A 17,148-nucleotide genomic window follows, 5' to 3' on the forward strand; every position below is an offset into this window, starting at 1 on the left:
GGCTGTGAGCCCCTGGCCTGAGTTTCAAAGGGTGTTTAACTCATTGGTGCCCAGTGCAGTTGCTAAGAGGCTTTCTGCTGACCAGGAAGCCCATCTGATTTAACAGAAGTGGGATGGACAGCCCCTCTGCTGCTTTATGGCCGCTGCCCAAATTGATGCTGCAAGAGAAAAGAGCACCAGTGTTCCCTGTCCTGCAATGCACTGAAGCAAAACTACATCAGGAATGAAGTTACTTTCAGTGGCTCTGCTCTAAGTGAAAAAATAGGAAAAATATTGTTGACAAGAAAACTATATGGAGAACCTTCAGACTGCTCTTGATAGATGTGTGTAGATTTCAAAATCACCACGACACCTGCATATTTTAGTCTCATTTTGAGAAGTATCCCCAGTTAGAGAAGCATTTAAGTTATAAGACCACACTAGGCTGTTTCCTAATTTGAGATCTTACAGACTCATTCTGTTTAAAATTTGCATAAAATGGTTTGGTTTACTCAGCTTATCGGTGGTTTGTGTCATTGTTTTGGTTTGGCTTTTGCCTTCCACAAGGAATGAAAAATATTTCTTTGGGTATTGCCCTGGAATGATTTATTCTGAATTTCATTTTGAGTCATCCAATGAATTAATCAAATTGTTCCATTAAGATATCAGTTTAAGAAAGGCTCACAAGACATGCAAATACATTCCTGTGTAAGTAGATAATTCTAGTTACAGAAGTTTTGAGAACAAATGCAAAAGTGGTTATTAAGAATCATGATAAATTTTAGGCTAAGTGTACAGACCATTTTAATCAGTGCCAGGAATGTCAGAAGCACAAGCTTAACATAATTTATCACTAACATTAACTAGGTTCCCAATTTGCAACAGCACTGTACCACAGTTACAACAGTTTAAATAATAGCTTTTCAGCATCACTCCATTCTGCTTGAGACTAAAAATGAAATTATTTGCTGTACTATAATGCAAAATGTTGTTTCAAAGCTGAACATAGTCTCAGCTTTGAGTCATGGAGAGCCAAATTCTATTCTCTTGTATCAGCACAATGAAGTCTAAACAAAGACAATGTGCAAAGTCACGAAATAAAAGATTTATCTATATATAGAGAGTATAAATAATAAATGTATATATATGTAGTGGGTTTATAACTTTTGTACATGTAATGCCATATGGCACTACCCCATATGTATGTTTATACATAAATAATGTCATATTTGCACATATATAGGTGCATTTCTATTTGCATATTTGCTTTTAGTACAGAGACATCTTACATATCACATGTAAATAACTTTATGTGGCGTGCAATATATATTCAGGTTAATGAAATCTATATATTAAATACAAAACACAACGTGTAATTAATAAATAAATCATGCATGTTTGCAACTGTGTTTGCTTTTACTTACATACATCTTTAATACATTCACTCTTAAAATGCCAATAACTCTGTTTATTTCAAAAAGTTCATTACTAACCTTCTCAGTTTTTCAGTTACTTTTTCAAGTTCCTCCTGAGCACGTCTCAATTCTATTTCAAGATACTGACGTGTAGAGTCAAACTCTGTTTCAAGCATTTCCAGCTTATGGGTAGTGTACGATAGGCGCTTTCGTAATTCCCCCTTCTGTTCTTGCAAAGTGCTAGAAAAACAAAGACCACAGCTGTAGAATTTAGCTGCTCTCAAAAAGCTTTTCATGATCCACTCTTTGACCATTTCCCTAGAGTATAGCTTGGCCTCCAGCCAGAAAAGTGTGGTTCATTTGTTTACTGCACTTTGAAAGTCTTCTGATTCAGACAGCTGACTATCTTCCATCTGTCCTTTCTGGTGCATTTGTTGCTACTATCTCATTAGCCAGAATGGAATATGTTGTGGAAGAATCTTCAATAAAATACAAAACACAGTTTAGAGTTTAGTTTCACACAGGACCTTCCATTTAGGATTATTTTACCATACTATGACTAAAGCAGCAGGTCTCTATAGAGCAGCAACAATAAATTATGCAAAAATATTTCCTTGCCTAAAATCCAAATAAAAATTCTGTGGAGGAAGAAATTTTTGTCGTATTTGATTCCTTTTTTGAGACCTTATTGTTCAGCATTTCATCTGGAGAATGGTAATTAATAATATAACAATTTTAAGGTTGTAGATCTTTCCCATTTTCCCCCACTTATTTGGGAGCCAAGGCTTTCCAGACTCAGGTGTAATCCCAAATTTTTCACGGTTTTTTCAGCACTTATGCCCTGATTGTAAACTATCTTCAGCTACAGTCTTACACAAAACAAAGCAGGAGACTCAGGAGAGCCACTTGGCATATGCCTTCTTATCTGCACAATGGAGTTTTTTGTGTCTTTGTCTATTTAGTTTGCAAGCTCTTCAGTCTTCCAGCATGCTTGCCAGTTGAACAGCAGGATGGGATTCCTGCCAGAGCTGGGATCTCTGGAGATGACTGGAACTTGGTTCATACACTGCAACCTCATTGTGGAGCTGATCCCTTGGCTCCAAGAGGGACCTCCGAGGCACTGTGGAACTGGGGTCTGCCAGCACCCAGACACAAAGTGCTGCCACGGGATGCACTGTGAATTGCCTCGCTTTTTTTTTTTTTTTTTTTTTTTTTTAATCATATGGTAAAAATAGTTCTTCATAAATGAATGGCAAATCTCGATTCCCTTTGATGTCAAGTGAGTGCTGCCATCAGCTGCAGTGGAATAATGTTTTGGGTCTTTAATTAGACAAGAGAGTTGGGAACAACATGTCAGTCTTCAAGGAACACTTATCTGAGCTGTCTACAGCGTGACTGGCTGCTCCTCTACAAACTGTGATAGGAGCTCAGTAAGTTAATGCAAAAGCCTCACAATTGCTGCCTGCTTGATCCATGCAGCTCTGAGCTAGGAAACAGCCCAATGTTTGCCAACACGGCGCTCTATTTCAGCTGCACATATTGCGTGGTCGCAGTTATACTTAGATTACCACTTGTGGTTAAATTCCCTTAAAATAATATACTCTAATTCAGACATTTAATGCAGCTCCACTTAATATAACCATTTAATTTTTGTATTTCACTTGGTGAATTAAACTCTGAAGTTACCTAGGGAGCTGAGAACCCATGGTGCTCATTTCTACATGTTCTCATTGATAATGTGGCCCCATCATACCACCTTTCACTTGCTCTGCTTCTGGCCTGCTCCTGCTACTCCTCTGCTCATCTTGGGAAACAAGAGTGGTCACTTTTCCTTCCTGTAGCCTGGAAACTCAGATTTTCTTCTGTAAAGTGGCAGCTACAGTGTCAAAAGTGCTTAGAGTGAAAAGATATATGATCTCAAGTCTTCTGTTGGTCTAAAAATCCAACTGCTAGGATTTGTACAAGAAAACAGACTGCAGGTGCTCCAGCTATGATTTTGGATAAAAATGCCCAGGCTGAGGTTGCTGAAGAGTGCAGTTAATGCAAGTTAAGCCAGATCAGGGAAGGTTAGAGCATCCTGCTGCACTGGGAAGTTTTGAACGTAGGGAGTGCAACCTTTGTGAGGAAGAGGAGGTGTTGGAGTACAAATATAATGGTAATGCCAGGAATGTGTAAGTTAGTAATAGCTGGAGACTGCTTAGTAAAAGAGAAAAAAGGGGAAAGTTAATCACCTCAAATAACTTTGTTTTCTGCTTGCTCATGTAGGTACGTCTTGCTTTGGGTCTCAGTTGAGATAAGATTAAGCAGGATCAATGAAGTTGCTTCTGCACAGACCAGTGTGCCTAAACCTGTCTATGTGGGGAAATTTGGGGTTAAAAATCTGAGTTCTCTATAAAGCTTGATCCTGAAGTGGAAGGCAGTGCTGGTCTGGAATGCCAAAATGTGGTTTTAGATTCAGATCTGGACCGTTTGGTAGGTTTTTGCAGGCTGAAACTTATGCTAGAAGGATAAACTTCCAGCTCACTTTCTCCCTCACTTTGAAGTATTTGAATTCTTGAATTCTTAGCTTTCAGAATGAGATTATTCAATCCATTAAAATCAATGCTATTCTACTGAGGTTTACTGAAACACTCTATATACATGGGCTCTTCCACATGGTGTTTTGAGTGGTAAACCACAGGTGTAACTTTGCTCAAAAAAAGAAAAAGCTCCACTGATTAAAGCATAACTCAGGCAGCTTCAAAGATGAAAGCTATTCTCAACCAGCAAACCAAAATTCTGAAAAGATCTACTCATTTCCACCCATGCTGGAAAGATGGGGTGACATTTTTTAACTCTCCCAAACCTAGGAAAATCCCTCCTCACTGTGTATTTCGAATCATCTGATGCATGTTAAAACAGCTGGTTGTTTTTAAGAGGATATATAATTATTTTTAGATAGGAATTAGTTCCTGATTTATGATGGGATTATTTAAGATACAATAGTAGATGAATAACAGTGAGCCCTTATTAAAATACAAGTTATTAGATGGAAAGGCAAGAATTTTAGAAGGAAAGAAATTCTGACACGAATATGCTGAGTGGCAAAAAACTTACAGTGACTTTTATGGAAGAAGAAAAAAGAGAGAAAATACCCCAGTTGAGAAAGTGTTAAACCATCTGCTTTAATATCCATCTTGAGTCAAGCAAGTTCTGGAAAGAGAGCTAACTTTAAGCAATGGCACAATGAAACTTACACTCGTGAATGGCACAACAGGGAAATTTTCCCAAATCTTAGAGTGTAACCATTGAATGGGTACTAATAGCTGTAACACTGAGAGCAGATTTCCCAGGATTCCCAAGATGGCTTTGATTTCTGCATGATTTGATACATTACCAGTTTGAGGTAAGCCCTGTTGTTTTCTCTTGATTTTGGTTCTATATGAACAAGTGTCTAAGAAGCAAAGGCAAAGCAATGAGTGAAACAACAGAAAGAATTAGAGGATGTAATGTATCAAGTCCTGCATCTCTAATAACAGGATGAGAGTTTCAATTTTTGTTTTGTACTAATCTAAGGTACTTAATGAGATTTTTCTTTGTTTTGCTGGGTTTTTTTTTCATATATCATGAAACAGATGTTCTTTCTTTGGAAACCTTCCCCTTACCATTATCTTCCAGTGTTATCACATAATGACATGCTTGGATTCTCATTCCTTATGCTGTGTTGTGTTTTTTGTTCTGGAAATCTGAGTTTTTCATAGGAGGGCTTAATTTTGTTCTGTACCATTGTAAATTTGATAGTGGTAGTTTAATCAGAGTTGAAAAGAGGGAAAAGATAAAAAGTCAAAACATGGAGTCACAAAGTCAATAATTTAGCATTTTCCCTTTTCTTCAATCCAACCAACCAACTCCATAAAATAGCTGCATTTTGTTTCTGCTTTTGTCATACCAGTTAATTAGAAAAGTTCATTGCACAATTTTTTAATGCTACTAAATCACTATATTTTGATTAATAATTTATGTCCATGGGGATGGTTGATCCCCATGGTTCTTTAGTTTTACATATATGTAAAACTAAGAAAATAATTAAATGGAAAAAAGTACAGCCAGGAGAAAGGACAGGACTTATTTGCAAACAAAAAGTATTCTGGTAGTGCTATGTCTTAGAAAACACAAATCCTGTATTCCATGGTCTTCCTGAAACTCTGACAGCTTTAAGGAGTATTGAACTACAGGGCAGGCTCAAAGGTCCTGTAGATTATTTCACCTTTAGCATAAGGGGTTGCCTATTTCTTTTAATGATCTCTAATATTCTGCTCCTATGACAATCAGTGGTCTGCAAGTCATTACCCACTTTGCTTCATTAAAATATTTCTTTAATAACAAGGACAGTAAATACAATATTAACTATTTAGACTGGTCAAAGAAAACCCCTCAAGGGAAGCTATTTTCAAGGTTAATAAAAACAGGTCTTTAAACTTTCCAAAGTGTTGTTTTCACTGATTAGCTCTGTTTATATTCATAAAAAGTATAAAATAGATGAAACATATATTTGCACAGAAATTTATGCTCACAAACATTATCTCAGCCTGCAGCTGCTGGTCAGGGTTAATCTGTAGTGCTGGCTGGAGAAGCTCCAGGTGAACACATTCCCACTGGATTTCAGACAATCTGAGATGCCACATGATAAGGGCCTGTTCTGAGGAAGGTGTGCTGGCAAACAATCTTCTGCCAGGTCCTCTGCCTGGCAGATGGGCTGATGACAAAGGAGTGCTGGCATGCAAAGCTGGGGCTGCTCAGCTGCCTGGAGGCCAGATGATTTCTGGAGCCTTCTCCCTTCAGTGGCCCACAAAGAGGGTGCTCCCTGAACCTTTATTCCCTAAGAGTGATGTCTGTGGGTCTGCCCCACTAGTGGAGCATTGCAGCAACCCCACATCTCCACCTCACGGGCCAAACTGCTTCAGCAGCCCTGTCCATGTCTCCCTGCCTCTCCAGGGCTCTGGCTTTAGATGGTTCTGCAATGTTGTTTAAAACCAGAGCAAACCCTTTTTTCTGAACTGGAGAAATTGTCTCTGAATGGACTGATTATATTCCTTCACACTGCACCTGAAGTGAGTGAAAAAGAAAATGGATTCATGGTTTTGGGAGGGAAATTAACAGTGAAAAGAACATGAAACAAAGGCAAGATAGATGCCCATGCCATATATACTGAAAAACACCCATGTCAAATATTCTGATTTCTGGCTGGTGAAACAGTCATTTTGATGCAGCTGTGAAATCCTAAGTACAAGCATTTTGTGGGTTAAAAGCCTGTCTTGGAAGAAAGAATGTGTAAGGACGAACTAACCCGGACTGGGTTTTGGATCTCTGAGTTTTGAACATGGCTTTGACAAAGGCTACACCACTCAAGAGAGTCAAGGCAAGACTGAGCTTGCCTACTGCTGGTCAACTCTGGCTCCTGTTCTTAGTCAAGAGCAGGCGCCACCAGGATGAAATTAATCTGACCTATTTTAGAAGCCTACTTTTAGATGAGCTGATGCAAATCTGGAAGTCTCCGTTTCCGTTCCTTACAAACGGAATGGAGTCAAGCGTCTCAGACGCAGACAATCACATCTCATCAGATAACTCCCCCTCTTCCTGACTCAGTTCTGTGTGTATGACATGAGGCAACAGTATTTCCTTTCTTGTTTGCTTAGATGGCGTGGGGGCCCACAAAAATGAACCACTAAATGCTTCTAAATTGTTTATCAGATCTGCTTCATGTCTGTGATGTGTCACATTCTAAAAAAAAACCACACTTCATAGGATCAGGAGTTTGGAAGAACTGGGGAAAATTTAAATAATGTACTCTGAAGAGAATTTCAAAAATATTGTTCAAAAATATTATTCAAAAATACTGGGTTACTACTCAATGGAGTTGGGCTGCATTGACAGCTTGATTTTGAAACTTCCCAGGAATTTTGGCTCGAGGAGCTCTTGATGACCCATGTCTGGCGGTCTGGATTACCCAGGATTTTTCACTCCAGCTCATCTTTGCTGGACATGACTCTGGAATGGGTCTGCATGTGGCCCAAAGTAGACATGCAGCAAGAAAGGCACCCAAACCCCAGCTTAGGAGGAATAGCTTTGAGATGACAGTTGTGACATTGAATCTGACCCCTCAACAACGTTTTTTCAAATTGTAGTTGTTGGGAAATGAAGTCAAAGCATTTTACAAGTGTTTTCTAGATTAATGAAAGGTTTTTAATGAAGCAGTAATTGGATTTCTATGTTAATCAAGTTTTGATTATGTGTTACATGCTCAGGGTCACTGTTTCAAAAGGTTAATGCCAAAACTATCTTTCTTGTCTGCAGTTTTGGTGTGTAAACTTGCTCTTGCCTTGTCTGATTAGGAGGGGGATGGGATCAAATTACAAAGTCAAGATCCAGAGTCTGAGAATCCAGCTACAGACATGAAACTATAAATTTTATTGGGGAAAAGATTAAATGCTGCAGACTCAGAGTCAAACTAGAAAATCCCAATTTTCTTGCCCTCTTTATTCAGAATTTTTATTTGTACTTAAAGAAATTTGTTCATGCAAATGTGTATCCAAGTTCTGCAATAGGCATTTTCCTGTAAATTCAGGCTCACATAGACTTTGTTCAGCTTGCCTATTTATTTAAAAAAAAAATTACCAAGGTCTATCAGGATTTTTTCATTACAGCACATCCACCAAATTTCTCCATTACTTTTGAAGAAATTACTTATATTTGAAACTTTAGAGTATGAACAGTTTGCCTGTCAAATTGCAGGCAGATCTCTCTTTCCTGTAGATATATATACAAACATTTGAAAGATTTTGAGGGAGTTTTTTTGCAAGTATTAAATAATTTGAATTTTCTTTGCAGTACGTGCTTTCAAAATAAACAACCTGAACTGGGTTTGGACTATGAGAAGGAAGGCCTGTACATATGTTTCAGAACAAATGTGTGGGTGATCCAAATCTGGAGCTCAGATAGTTTCCAAATGACTGATGGACACAGAAAACAAGTAACAGAGTCCTTTTCTTAGGTTCCAGGCATTCTGGCAGGATTTAAACCAGAGAAGAGGGACCCTTTATCAGAAAAATTAAAGGGAGTAATTTGGAAGGGAGGTGGGGAAAGGAAGAGATGTTCAGCAGTTGAAGTGCCAAGTGCTGTGGGATTGTTCCTTAGCATGAAAACCTATTTGAGGCACCTGTAGAGCTCATACAGCTACTTTAAAACAAATATATCACTGGATATTGGAAGGCAACTTTACTTTGGACATGAATACCTCATTCTTTCGTAATTCACACAATTAAAAATTCAGACCTGACAAGATATATCACATGGTAAATGTGTCTCAACTGTACTGGCTTTATTCATAAGAGGTAGAAAAGAGTGATCTCTCTTCACAATGAAACTGCATTATGCTTTGGTTATAATGACCTGACAGTCCTCCATTGCTGAAGGGTGACCTCAGTAACAAATATCAGAAGCCCACAGACACATCTATTCAACAAGAGCATCCAGTATGAACTGTAATATCAGGTGATTAAGATAAGAAAATTTAGTTATATGTTGACATGCAAAAAACCCTTAGAGGACCATCTGTCAGCACTGAGTTTTCTTAAGTGAATGCCATTATTGTCAGTGGAATGTGACAAGATTTTTAAAATGTACTCATAATAAAGGCATGCCAGTTTTCCTTTATTTAAAGGTGCTATCCATAACCTAAGGCTCTGAATAGGTTGAATAGAAATACCAAAAATAAAATTTCACCTTTCAGAAATAGACACTAAAGGTATTCTGATTACTTTAAATGAAGTTTTTTCAGCAGGCATTTTTGATTCCCCCAGTGTACTGAAAACTACCAAGTGCAAATGAAAATGAGCCATGAGGATCCAGACCTGTGAGCAGGGAGTGTGTAAATGCGCAGGGCACTAAGCAAGGGTGCAGAGCAGCCCTGGAGAAGGAAGAATGTGGGTTTACAAGCCAGGATGTGCACTGTCACTGCAAGGGCTGAGCAGAGACTGGAGGGCTGAGCCAGCTCTCTGAGGACTGATTTAATACCTCTGCTAACTTGATTTGGAGCTGGAATCTTCCAAACACACTTCTGTCTCCTGTTAATGAGATGACCATTTTTGCTTATGAGGCACTTCTGAGGTTGAATACCTGAGTATGTGAGAAATTAATGCAGAGCACAGCAAAACAGCAGAAGCCTTGTGCCCAAATTCAAAGGTGACTAAAGCAGAGGGAAAGAGTGGAAGCTGCAGAAGTTGTTACTATGATCTTTGCCTTCTTCCAAGTTGCCTCCTAGTGCCCCTGTTAGGCTCTCCTTGAAGTGGAAACTAATTGTTTTCAGCTCTGGCAGGTAAACTCTTAGTAGCAGTGGCTTAAATGCAAACCTTTAGGCTCAGTAAGTGATCCTACAAAAGTTAATAAGTTGTGTCTGTTCAATTTGTTTCTCTGCATTGCTAGAAAATGAAGGGATGGAGAGCTGGAAAATATGGGTCCAAGAGAAGAAAACCAGTATGGGATTCCAGAAGGAATAAATGCTTTCTGGCTTGTTCTCTAGAGGTAGCAAGGACATGTTTATTTTCTTACCATAATGAAGGGCTCTGTTCGTGTTCATGCCCTGCTTCATATTCTCTGCATTATTCAAATGCTGCCTAGTGCTTGGAGAACATCTGAAATGAATCAGCTGGTTAAACTGGGAGAGAAGGAAGGAAACTTCTGGTGTGGCAAACTTCAGACAGCATTCGTGCAAGAGAGCAGAATCAGAATGACCCTGACCCTTCCTAGGGATTAAGGGATCTTCACTGCTTTCTGTCCAGACTCTGCTGATCCCATGAGTCTGGAAGAAGGTTCACCCCTGTAAGAGCTGCTATTTCCTGGCTTCCCAGAGGCTGATAAGTTTGCACAAAATGTTTGGGCAGCAGAAATCGTGAGTTGCAGTGTAAAGTTGCAGGGTTCAAAAGGGTAAGAAAACCAGCAGCAAAGGCTGACTGCAACAAATATGATGTAACCCAGGCCAGTGAGGGGTGGGTTGGCTCAGACAGAAAGTTATTTGAAGTTGTTGAGCAGTTGTTGTCTGCTTTTTAATGTCTGTCAGAATCCTACCCGTCTGCATTGCATCTCACCAGGGAATCCAGACTACCAAGAGGTGATACGAAAGGGGAAAAAAATAGTAAGGTATTGAAAAATTGAGGAAGCAAAATTAGAGGTAGACTTCAATTTGTGATTAGAAAGCTAAAGAGAGCTCTCCAGATGATTAAGCAGGCTGCCTTCAGTTGCAGTAGCTCTCCTTACAGCTTTGAGTGGCCAGCTTCTAGATTGCTTTGGTTTGCAGTCATAGATAAGCACTCCCTCTGGAAATTACTGAGAGGAGCCTGCCACATCAGCTCACAAGCTTATAAAGTTATATTTTAATTGTGTTATTAAACCTTTCTCACTTTTGTTTTTGTCCGTTTATTTCCCCGATTCATCTGGATCAAGCTGTGCTGGAACAGAAGTGTGGTTCCTCCTGAATTGTGCACTTTATGTGTAATAGGAATGTAATGAGAATGAGTGAAGCCCACTGGCCAGAAGCAATTTGAAATTGATCTTACTCTTTCTATTAAAGGACTGAGGTTGGAAGTGTGGTAGGGGAATACTGGAGAAATGTGCTTTAGCAGTAGGGATAGAATTTTGTTCCTATTTTATTTGGTATAAAACACCCAGACGCAGGTTAACGGACAGAGGTTATAATCTCTGCTCTCATCTACACTGTTTCCTTCCCTCCCCAATCCTTTTCTCTTTCCTCTGATTTGAAATTCATCTTTGTCTTGCTCAAGGGACTCATTTAGGTGTGTTGGCTTAACACTTTCATCAGAAAGGTTATGCTAAGCAGCTGAAAAAATCAAATATACTCTTCTGGCTCATGAACCAGTCAGACGGAATTACTACTGGGACTGGAGATGTTATGGCTTTTTTCCTTTATGAGCAGTGTATATTACATTATTTGAGCAAATTACTGAATTCTCCTCTTGACTATATCTGTTACAGTTGTGTTCTGATCCTCTTTTGTGACAGAAGTCATGCCAGACAGAAGCTCCTGTTGTGTCTCTATCTTGAATCCACAGGTGCTTGCCTTTAGAACAGTGCCCATCCTTGCCAGATATTACTCCTAAAGAGCCCAGGAGGAAATGCTGCCCCTGCAGACACCTCCAGAGGTGATGGGTGCAGCCAGTTCTGCTGCAGCCTCTGCTCCCTGGCACTTGTCTCCTCACACACAGTCACTCTGTGACATTGCCCAAGTGTCCTGCCAGAGACGTGAGCCCTGGGCACTTTTCTGGAGACCTTTCTGGCAGTACAATAGATCATTGGTTTTGTAACACAGGCAAGCAATTACATTAAATAAATTAGCAATTTGATTTAATAGATTGATTAAATAATACTCCTAAGCCAGGACACACCCAAATTCTCAGCTGTGCACATGTTATTCAGATCCTGAGGGAAACTATTACTACACATAGACTCATGTACAAAGTGTTGAACAATGAGAGCTACTGGCTCGTACCTGAATGAACTTATTTTGCCTGAATATTTCAAGATATTTTTAGTTTTCCTACAATAACAAATGATCCTCAGCTCTTTGATCAACTTGATATTACAGCAAAAGAAAAGAAGGAAAGAAAGAGAAAGGAGTTGCCATCTGTCATCTCTGGCTAATTATTTCAAGCCCTACCTTGTTTTATACTGCAGCACACTATTTTGGGACTTGTTAACTGAGAAGTCTTCTACTCTGCAGGAGTATAAATGAGTTCACCTCTAGCAAGTTCCCCATGGCTCAGCATGTTGTGCCATCATTTCACACAACTTCCCTCCCAGCTGAATGTCATAATTTATTAGTTCAGTATTTTATCCTGATCCCCTGGCTGCTCTGGCTTTTCAGTGTAAGAGTATGGTTTGTCACCTTTATTTTTTGTGGCTGTATGGGAAAGGAGAACAGAGAAAGTTGGAACAGGACTGCATTCCTCCAAAGTCTTGTTACCAGCCCTGCACCTTGACACTGGCTCTTGGGTTGTTTTTGGAGTGAGCCAGCAAATGAAAGATCTCTCTGCAGATTTGGAGGGTCAAATTCAGCCAGCAAGTGTTCATGGAAAAGCTGCTCACACTCTTCCTGTGAAAAGCACTGCACAATGTGCTCCTTCAGAGGGGACCCAGGAGCCCTTTGACTCCACCTCCCCAGCAGATGTTGCACCTCAAGGACCTGTACAGAGTGAGGAAGCAGATTCACTACTCCAGATTTCCCGAAAATTCCTCTTGTGCCTTGAGATGTGGATTATATAAACACAGGCCATCATTTTTATGGTTTTTTTGGCATGTTATAAGTGAACTATAGCATTCTGGGTTAATCAAAACTTAGGTTTTTATTAGAAATCTCTTGCTGATACTGTTACTGCTTTCTTGCTGATACTGTTTTCTCATTAGTTTTTAAAGGTTAAGGTGCATCAGGCTGGATAAAATAGAACCTGTCCTCATTTTGTAAATACTGACACTTGTCATACTCACTATTTTTTATTGTACCAAACAAATGTTTGGGATTTTTATTAGTTCCTTCAGTAAGGTGATATTTTTCAATATAACTAGAAAGCAAGTTTGCAGATATTGTTTTACAGTCTGGATATGTTGAAACACTGATATTAAGATCTGAGTTACTCTAGAGGAAAGAAACAAGCCAGCTTTCAGGAAATACAAAAATGTCCCTAAAAATTTAGATCCTTGTGAGCTTTTCAAAAAGCATGTAGGAAAATGAAAATTGTCTTTCAATGGCAATTAATTTTTATTTTTTAATGAAATGGGTAAATAGGTTGAGCTAAAAGTTTGGATTTGTGCATTTTAAGTTGTATTACACTTGAACATAAAAAAAGCTTACTCTTGTAGAGGACAACATCGCAGTTTATTTCATAAGTAAAACTATAAGTAGACTGTGGCTGTAGGAAAAAAATTATATTTTTAGTGAGCCCTATGGAAGGACAACTAAATATCATCCCAAGACTCAGAAATTCCATGTAGACATCCATTTTAAAACAGAATGTAAGATTGAACTCACTGATTACACCATGGATGTGTGAAGTTCTTCTAATTTTAAAAGACTTCCAAATATTCAACCAAGTTGGAATTAGGGTTGAACATTTTGTAAAAGAGTTTGATATGCCTGGATTGTGTTTCACTTTCCTGGTCATCTCTTGATTTTAGCAAGAACAAGCAGCAGAGCAAAGCTATTTTTGCATTAAGATCTTCTAAACCCAGGTAAGAGTAGAGTGTACCTGCAGAATCCCAGGGGAATGAAAAGCAGGAATTGAAACCACTTTTCCAAGATTGCTGGGGTTTTTTTACTACACAGAGTGTAGACTGTATGAAAAAAAAAAAATCAAAAAGAATCTCACTTATGTCTTTCTTACACTATCAGCACTCCTTAGATGAAATGTCTCACACATTATCATCTTATATTTAGAGAAAATCAATAGACTGCAGGAACCAATCTGAAGCTTACTCTGTCTTTATTTTTTTAACCTAATCACTTTTTTACTTTGAAATATATTACAGTATTTCATATGTCATTGAAAGGTATAGGACTAGTGAATGAATTTCTTCTACATACCTGCCACTTGAAATAAAGTCAAGCAAAAAGAATAGACAGTGAATTCAGGAGAAAAGTAGAAAATAACTTAAGCAGAAAACAGAAAACTGAGTCCTTACTTAAACTTATACTACATGCTGCATAGAAATGTAAACCAGAATCAGTCATAACTCCCCCATCCTTTCAGTGTACTGTACCTATAGCATTGAAAAATCCTTAGTTCAGGAGACTCAAGATTAATGTAAACCTGATAAAGGAAAGAGAATATATATACATACCAGCAATTAAGAAAGGAGGGTGAACTGCCCAGATAACAGCAAAATGTAATGCACCTGCATTGTCAAACTACTCCATCAGAAAAAGAGATTCACTGGTAGCAGGCAGCTGTGGATTTTGCAGCTTCTTAAACAGTTTTCAGGTTTTTTGCATGTTAGTAACAATTATTACAGGCTTGGCTGAGGCAAGCATCTAGACCACTATAACAAACAGATCTGCTGTTATATCCCTAATCCAGAAAACACAGTGGAGCTGAACAATGAGAGAGCACAGACTAACATGAAGAAATGAAACATTTTTACGGACATCAGAAAGTTAGAAAGAAAGCATAACTCACAAAACATCACTTATTAGTTACCTGTCCCAGAGAGTAGGTGAAGATTTTGCGAGCCTGCCCTGGAGAATTCTAGGTTGCCATAGGCAGGTTGGCACCCAGGAATTTCGTACCCTGTAGCATGAATAGAGGATAAACCATGGCTAGGTATGGCTCATAAGACATAAGAGTGATAACCCAGCTAGATTTGCTTTGTATCAGAAGGCTATGGCATAATTTGGTACTAATTATTGTTCAGGATATCTTACTTTAAAGCAGTGTTAAAATTACAAAACAGAGTGATGCTACAGCACACATATTTAGTAACTTGGCTGAATTTTGTAGGGCAGAATAAGCATTTACAATTGACCTTTTGATGGCTCTAAATGGGTGCTACTCCATCTATTTCACCGCAGAAGCATTTGGTCTTAAGATTTGTGAATCAAGCCCTTATATTTTTGCATTCTGAAAACATCAGCTTAAACAAATTTGTGCTTCACTGAAAGAGGGTCATCAAAATTTCTTCTGAGCACCATAGTGAGAACATTTTAAACAGTGTTAATTGAATCTGGGCTGAGGTTCAAGTCCTGTATACCAGGTTCTGTGCTCATCTACCAGCAGCAGAACAATAGCTGCAAAACATTTGCTGGGAAAGAAAAGCACAAAGAGAAGCAATCTGAACTAGCAAGAGAAGCTATGAATAACACACAGCAAAAACAGATCCTGAGCCCAGGAGAAGGACGAGGCAGGCAAATTAGCAATGAGAACTGTTGCCCAACATTAGCATCAAGCAATGCTGGTAAGATTCACAACAGTCTGTGCAGTCCTTAGTCAAGCAAATCCTCACTGAGGTCAAAGGTGGTTTTTCCTGAGTAAATTCTGAGTAAGGACTACAATACTTGGCCATGCAGAACACCTTATACAGTATTGCTTTATTCATTTTCAATATTAGAAATACAACATAACATTCCTTGAAGGACAAACTCAGTAAAAATCAGTTTTTCCTGACACAACCATATCTATATTTATGAAGCAGAATCTTTGCATAAACTTTCCCTGTGGTCAGCTATCACTGCACATGCAGAAAATCCTACCCTCCAGTATTATCTGTCAATTACCATTGGTTACTGCAAAGTAGGGACCTTCTGGTTAACACATGTAAAGATGAACACACCTTTACATACATGACATATTTCAGGAGTGCTGCAGAGAGCAGCAGAGAATCTTAGTGTTCATGGGAAAAGATAACCCTGCTGAGGCTCTTGCCACTGCTCTAAGTCTGCTTTGGGCTTGGCTTCATGTCAAGGACTGCTGGCAGCAAGATGATGGTCTTTGAGACACCCTGAGGAAAAGCTGTAAGTGAATGCCAGCATGTCGCTTTAGTTACACCACTGAGCTGTACCTAAGGAAAAAAAAAAATAAGTATCTTTTAACTTCTTCCATATTGGACTTGGATTTAGTATGTGAAGACACACAAGGAAGACAAAAAAAAAAAGGTTAGGGCTTAAGTATTAAGTGTTGTCATCACATGAATTTACAGCAACATCAACTTTGAAATCAAACCAGAGGTGAGAATAAATCTTTGCAATATAACACCTCAGTACTGTTGGTTCTGCAGTGAACTGTCAGTATGACTTTGGATTATACATTTTTAACAGCTTTTTTAATGTTTTCAAACTGTAAATGTCATAATCAATAAGTGTGTACACATTTAATACACACAGTTCTGTAGCACTTAACTGTGCATTTTCATTCTCAGCTATGGATATTAGGAAAACAGTCAGTTGTAGAAAAACAGTTATGGAAATGGTCTTTACCTAGACCTCCATTTTGTATTCACATACTTTTAGGTACAAAATTGTAAACTACTCCTAAAAATCACCTGAGCAATCTTAATAGTGAAAAAAAAAATTTCCAATCAAACAAAACAGGAAGTTAGCCACAGGTTTTTCCAGAATGAGCAGAGGTTTTCCAAGTCAGTACATTTTGCATATTTCTCTGCACTCCACTAAGAAACCCTCTATAGGAGTGTTCTAGTGAAAAACAAAACTTGAAAATCCTGAGATGGCTTAAATGAAAACATTAGGCTCTTCAAGCCTGCAAAATTAATTAAATTTGGGCTCCTGGTGCAAAAAAGCCATTTGAGCACTGAGAAATCTCTGCTGCCTTCATATCCATTACAAGTTTTCCTCCATGTAGTCTTAATCCAATATATCTCACAGCTTTTCCTGATATATAGAAAATGGCTTTGCTATAAGTAACCTTGACAAAATTTTTTTAAGGCAGTGAGATGTTTTGACAGAGATGGGAGTGGTGTAAATTCCACTTTAGCTGTTTGTTCAGTGTGTTTCCTGTCATCGTTTTTGTAGTAAGTCACATGTAATTGCTCCATAAATGAGCTAAGACAGAGAAAAGCTCTCTTCTCTAAATGTGGTGGATCTTTCAAAAGCTCCCCAAAGGGATTTAATAACATCCTGTCTCATATAATCAGTGTCAGTTGTAGTCAGTCTAATCCTATTCTCTTATGCAAGGTCAAAAAATAATTAGTAATGGTAAGA

At 38.6% G+C, this 17,148-nt stretch overlaps 1 protein-coding gene across 1 annotated transcript in view; it reads right to left on the bottom strand.

Annotated features, from left to right (window-relative positions):
* Positions 1-17,148, bottom strand: part of BEGAIN (brain enriched guanylate kinase associated) — a 149,939-nt gene that overhangs the window by 59,699 nt on the left and 73,092 nt on the right. Inside the window, exons 3-4 of the mRNA XM_058807436.1 lie at positions 14,636-14,725; positions 1,473-1,634 (exon numbers count right to left, since the gene is read on the bottom strand). Of these exons, the coding sequence (XP_058663419.1) occupies positions 1,473-1,634; positions 14,636-14,725 (252 nt within the window). The remainder of the gene's footprint in view (positions 1-1,472; positions 1,635-14,635; positions 14,726-17,148) is intronic.

This window comes from Ammospiza caudacuta, chromosome 6 (genome assembly GCF_027887145.1).
Source record: "Ammospiza caudacuta isolate bAmmCau1 chromosome 6, bAmmCau1.pri, whole genome shotgun sequence".
NCBI lineage: Eukaryota > Metazoa > Chordata > Aves > Passeriformes > Passerellidae > Ammospiza > Ammospiza caudacuta.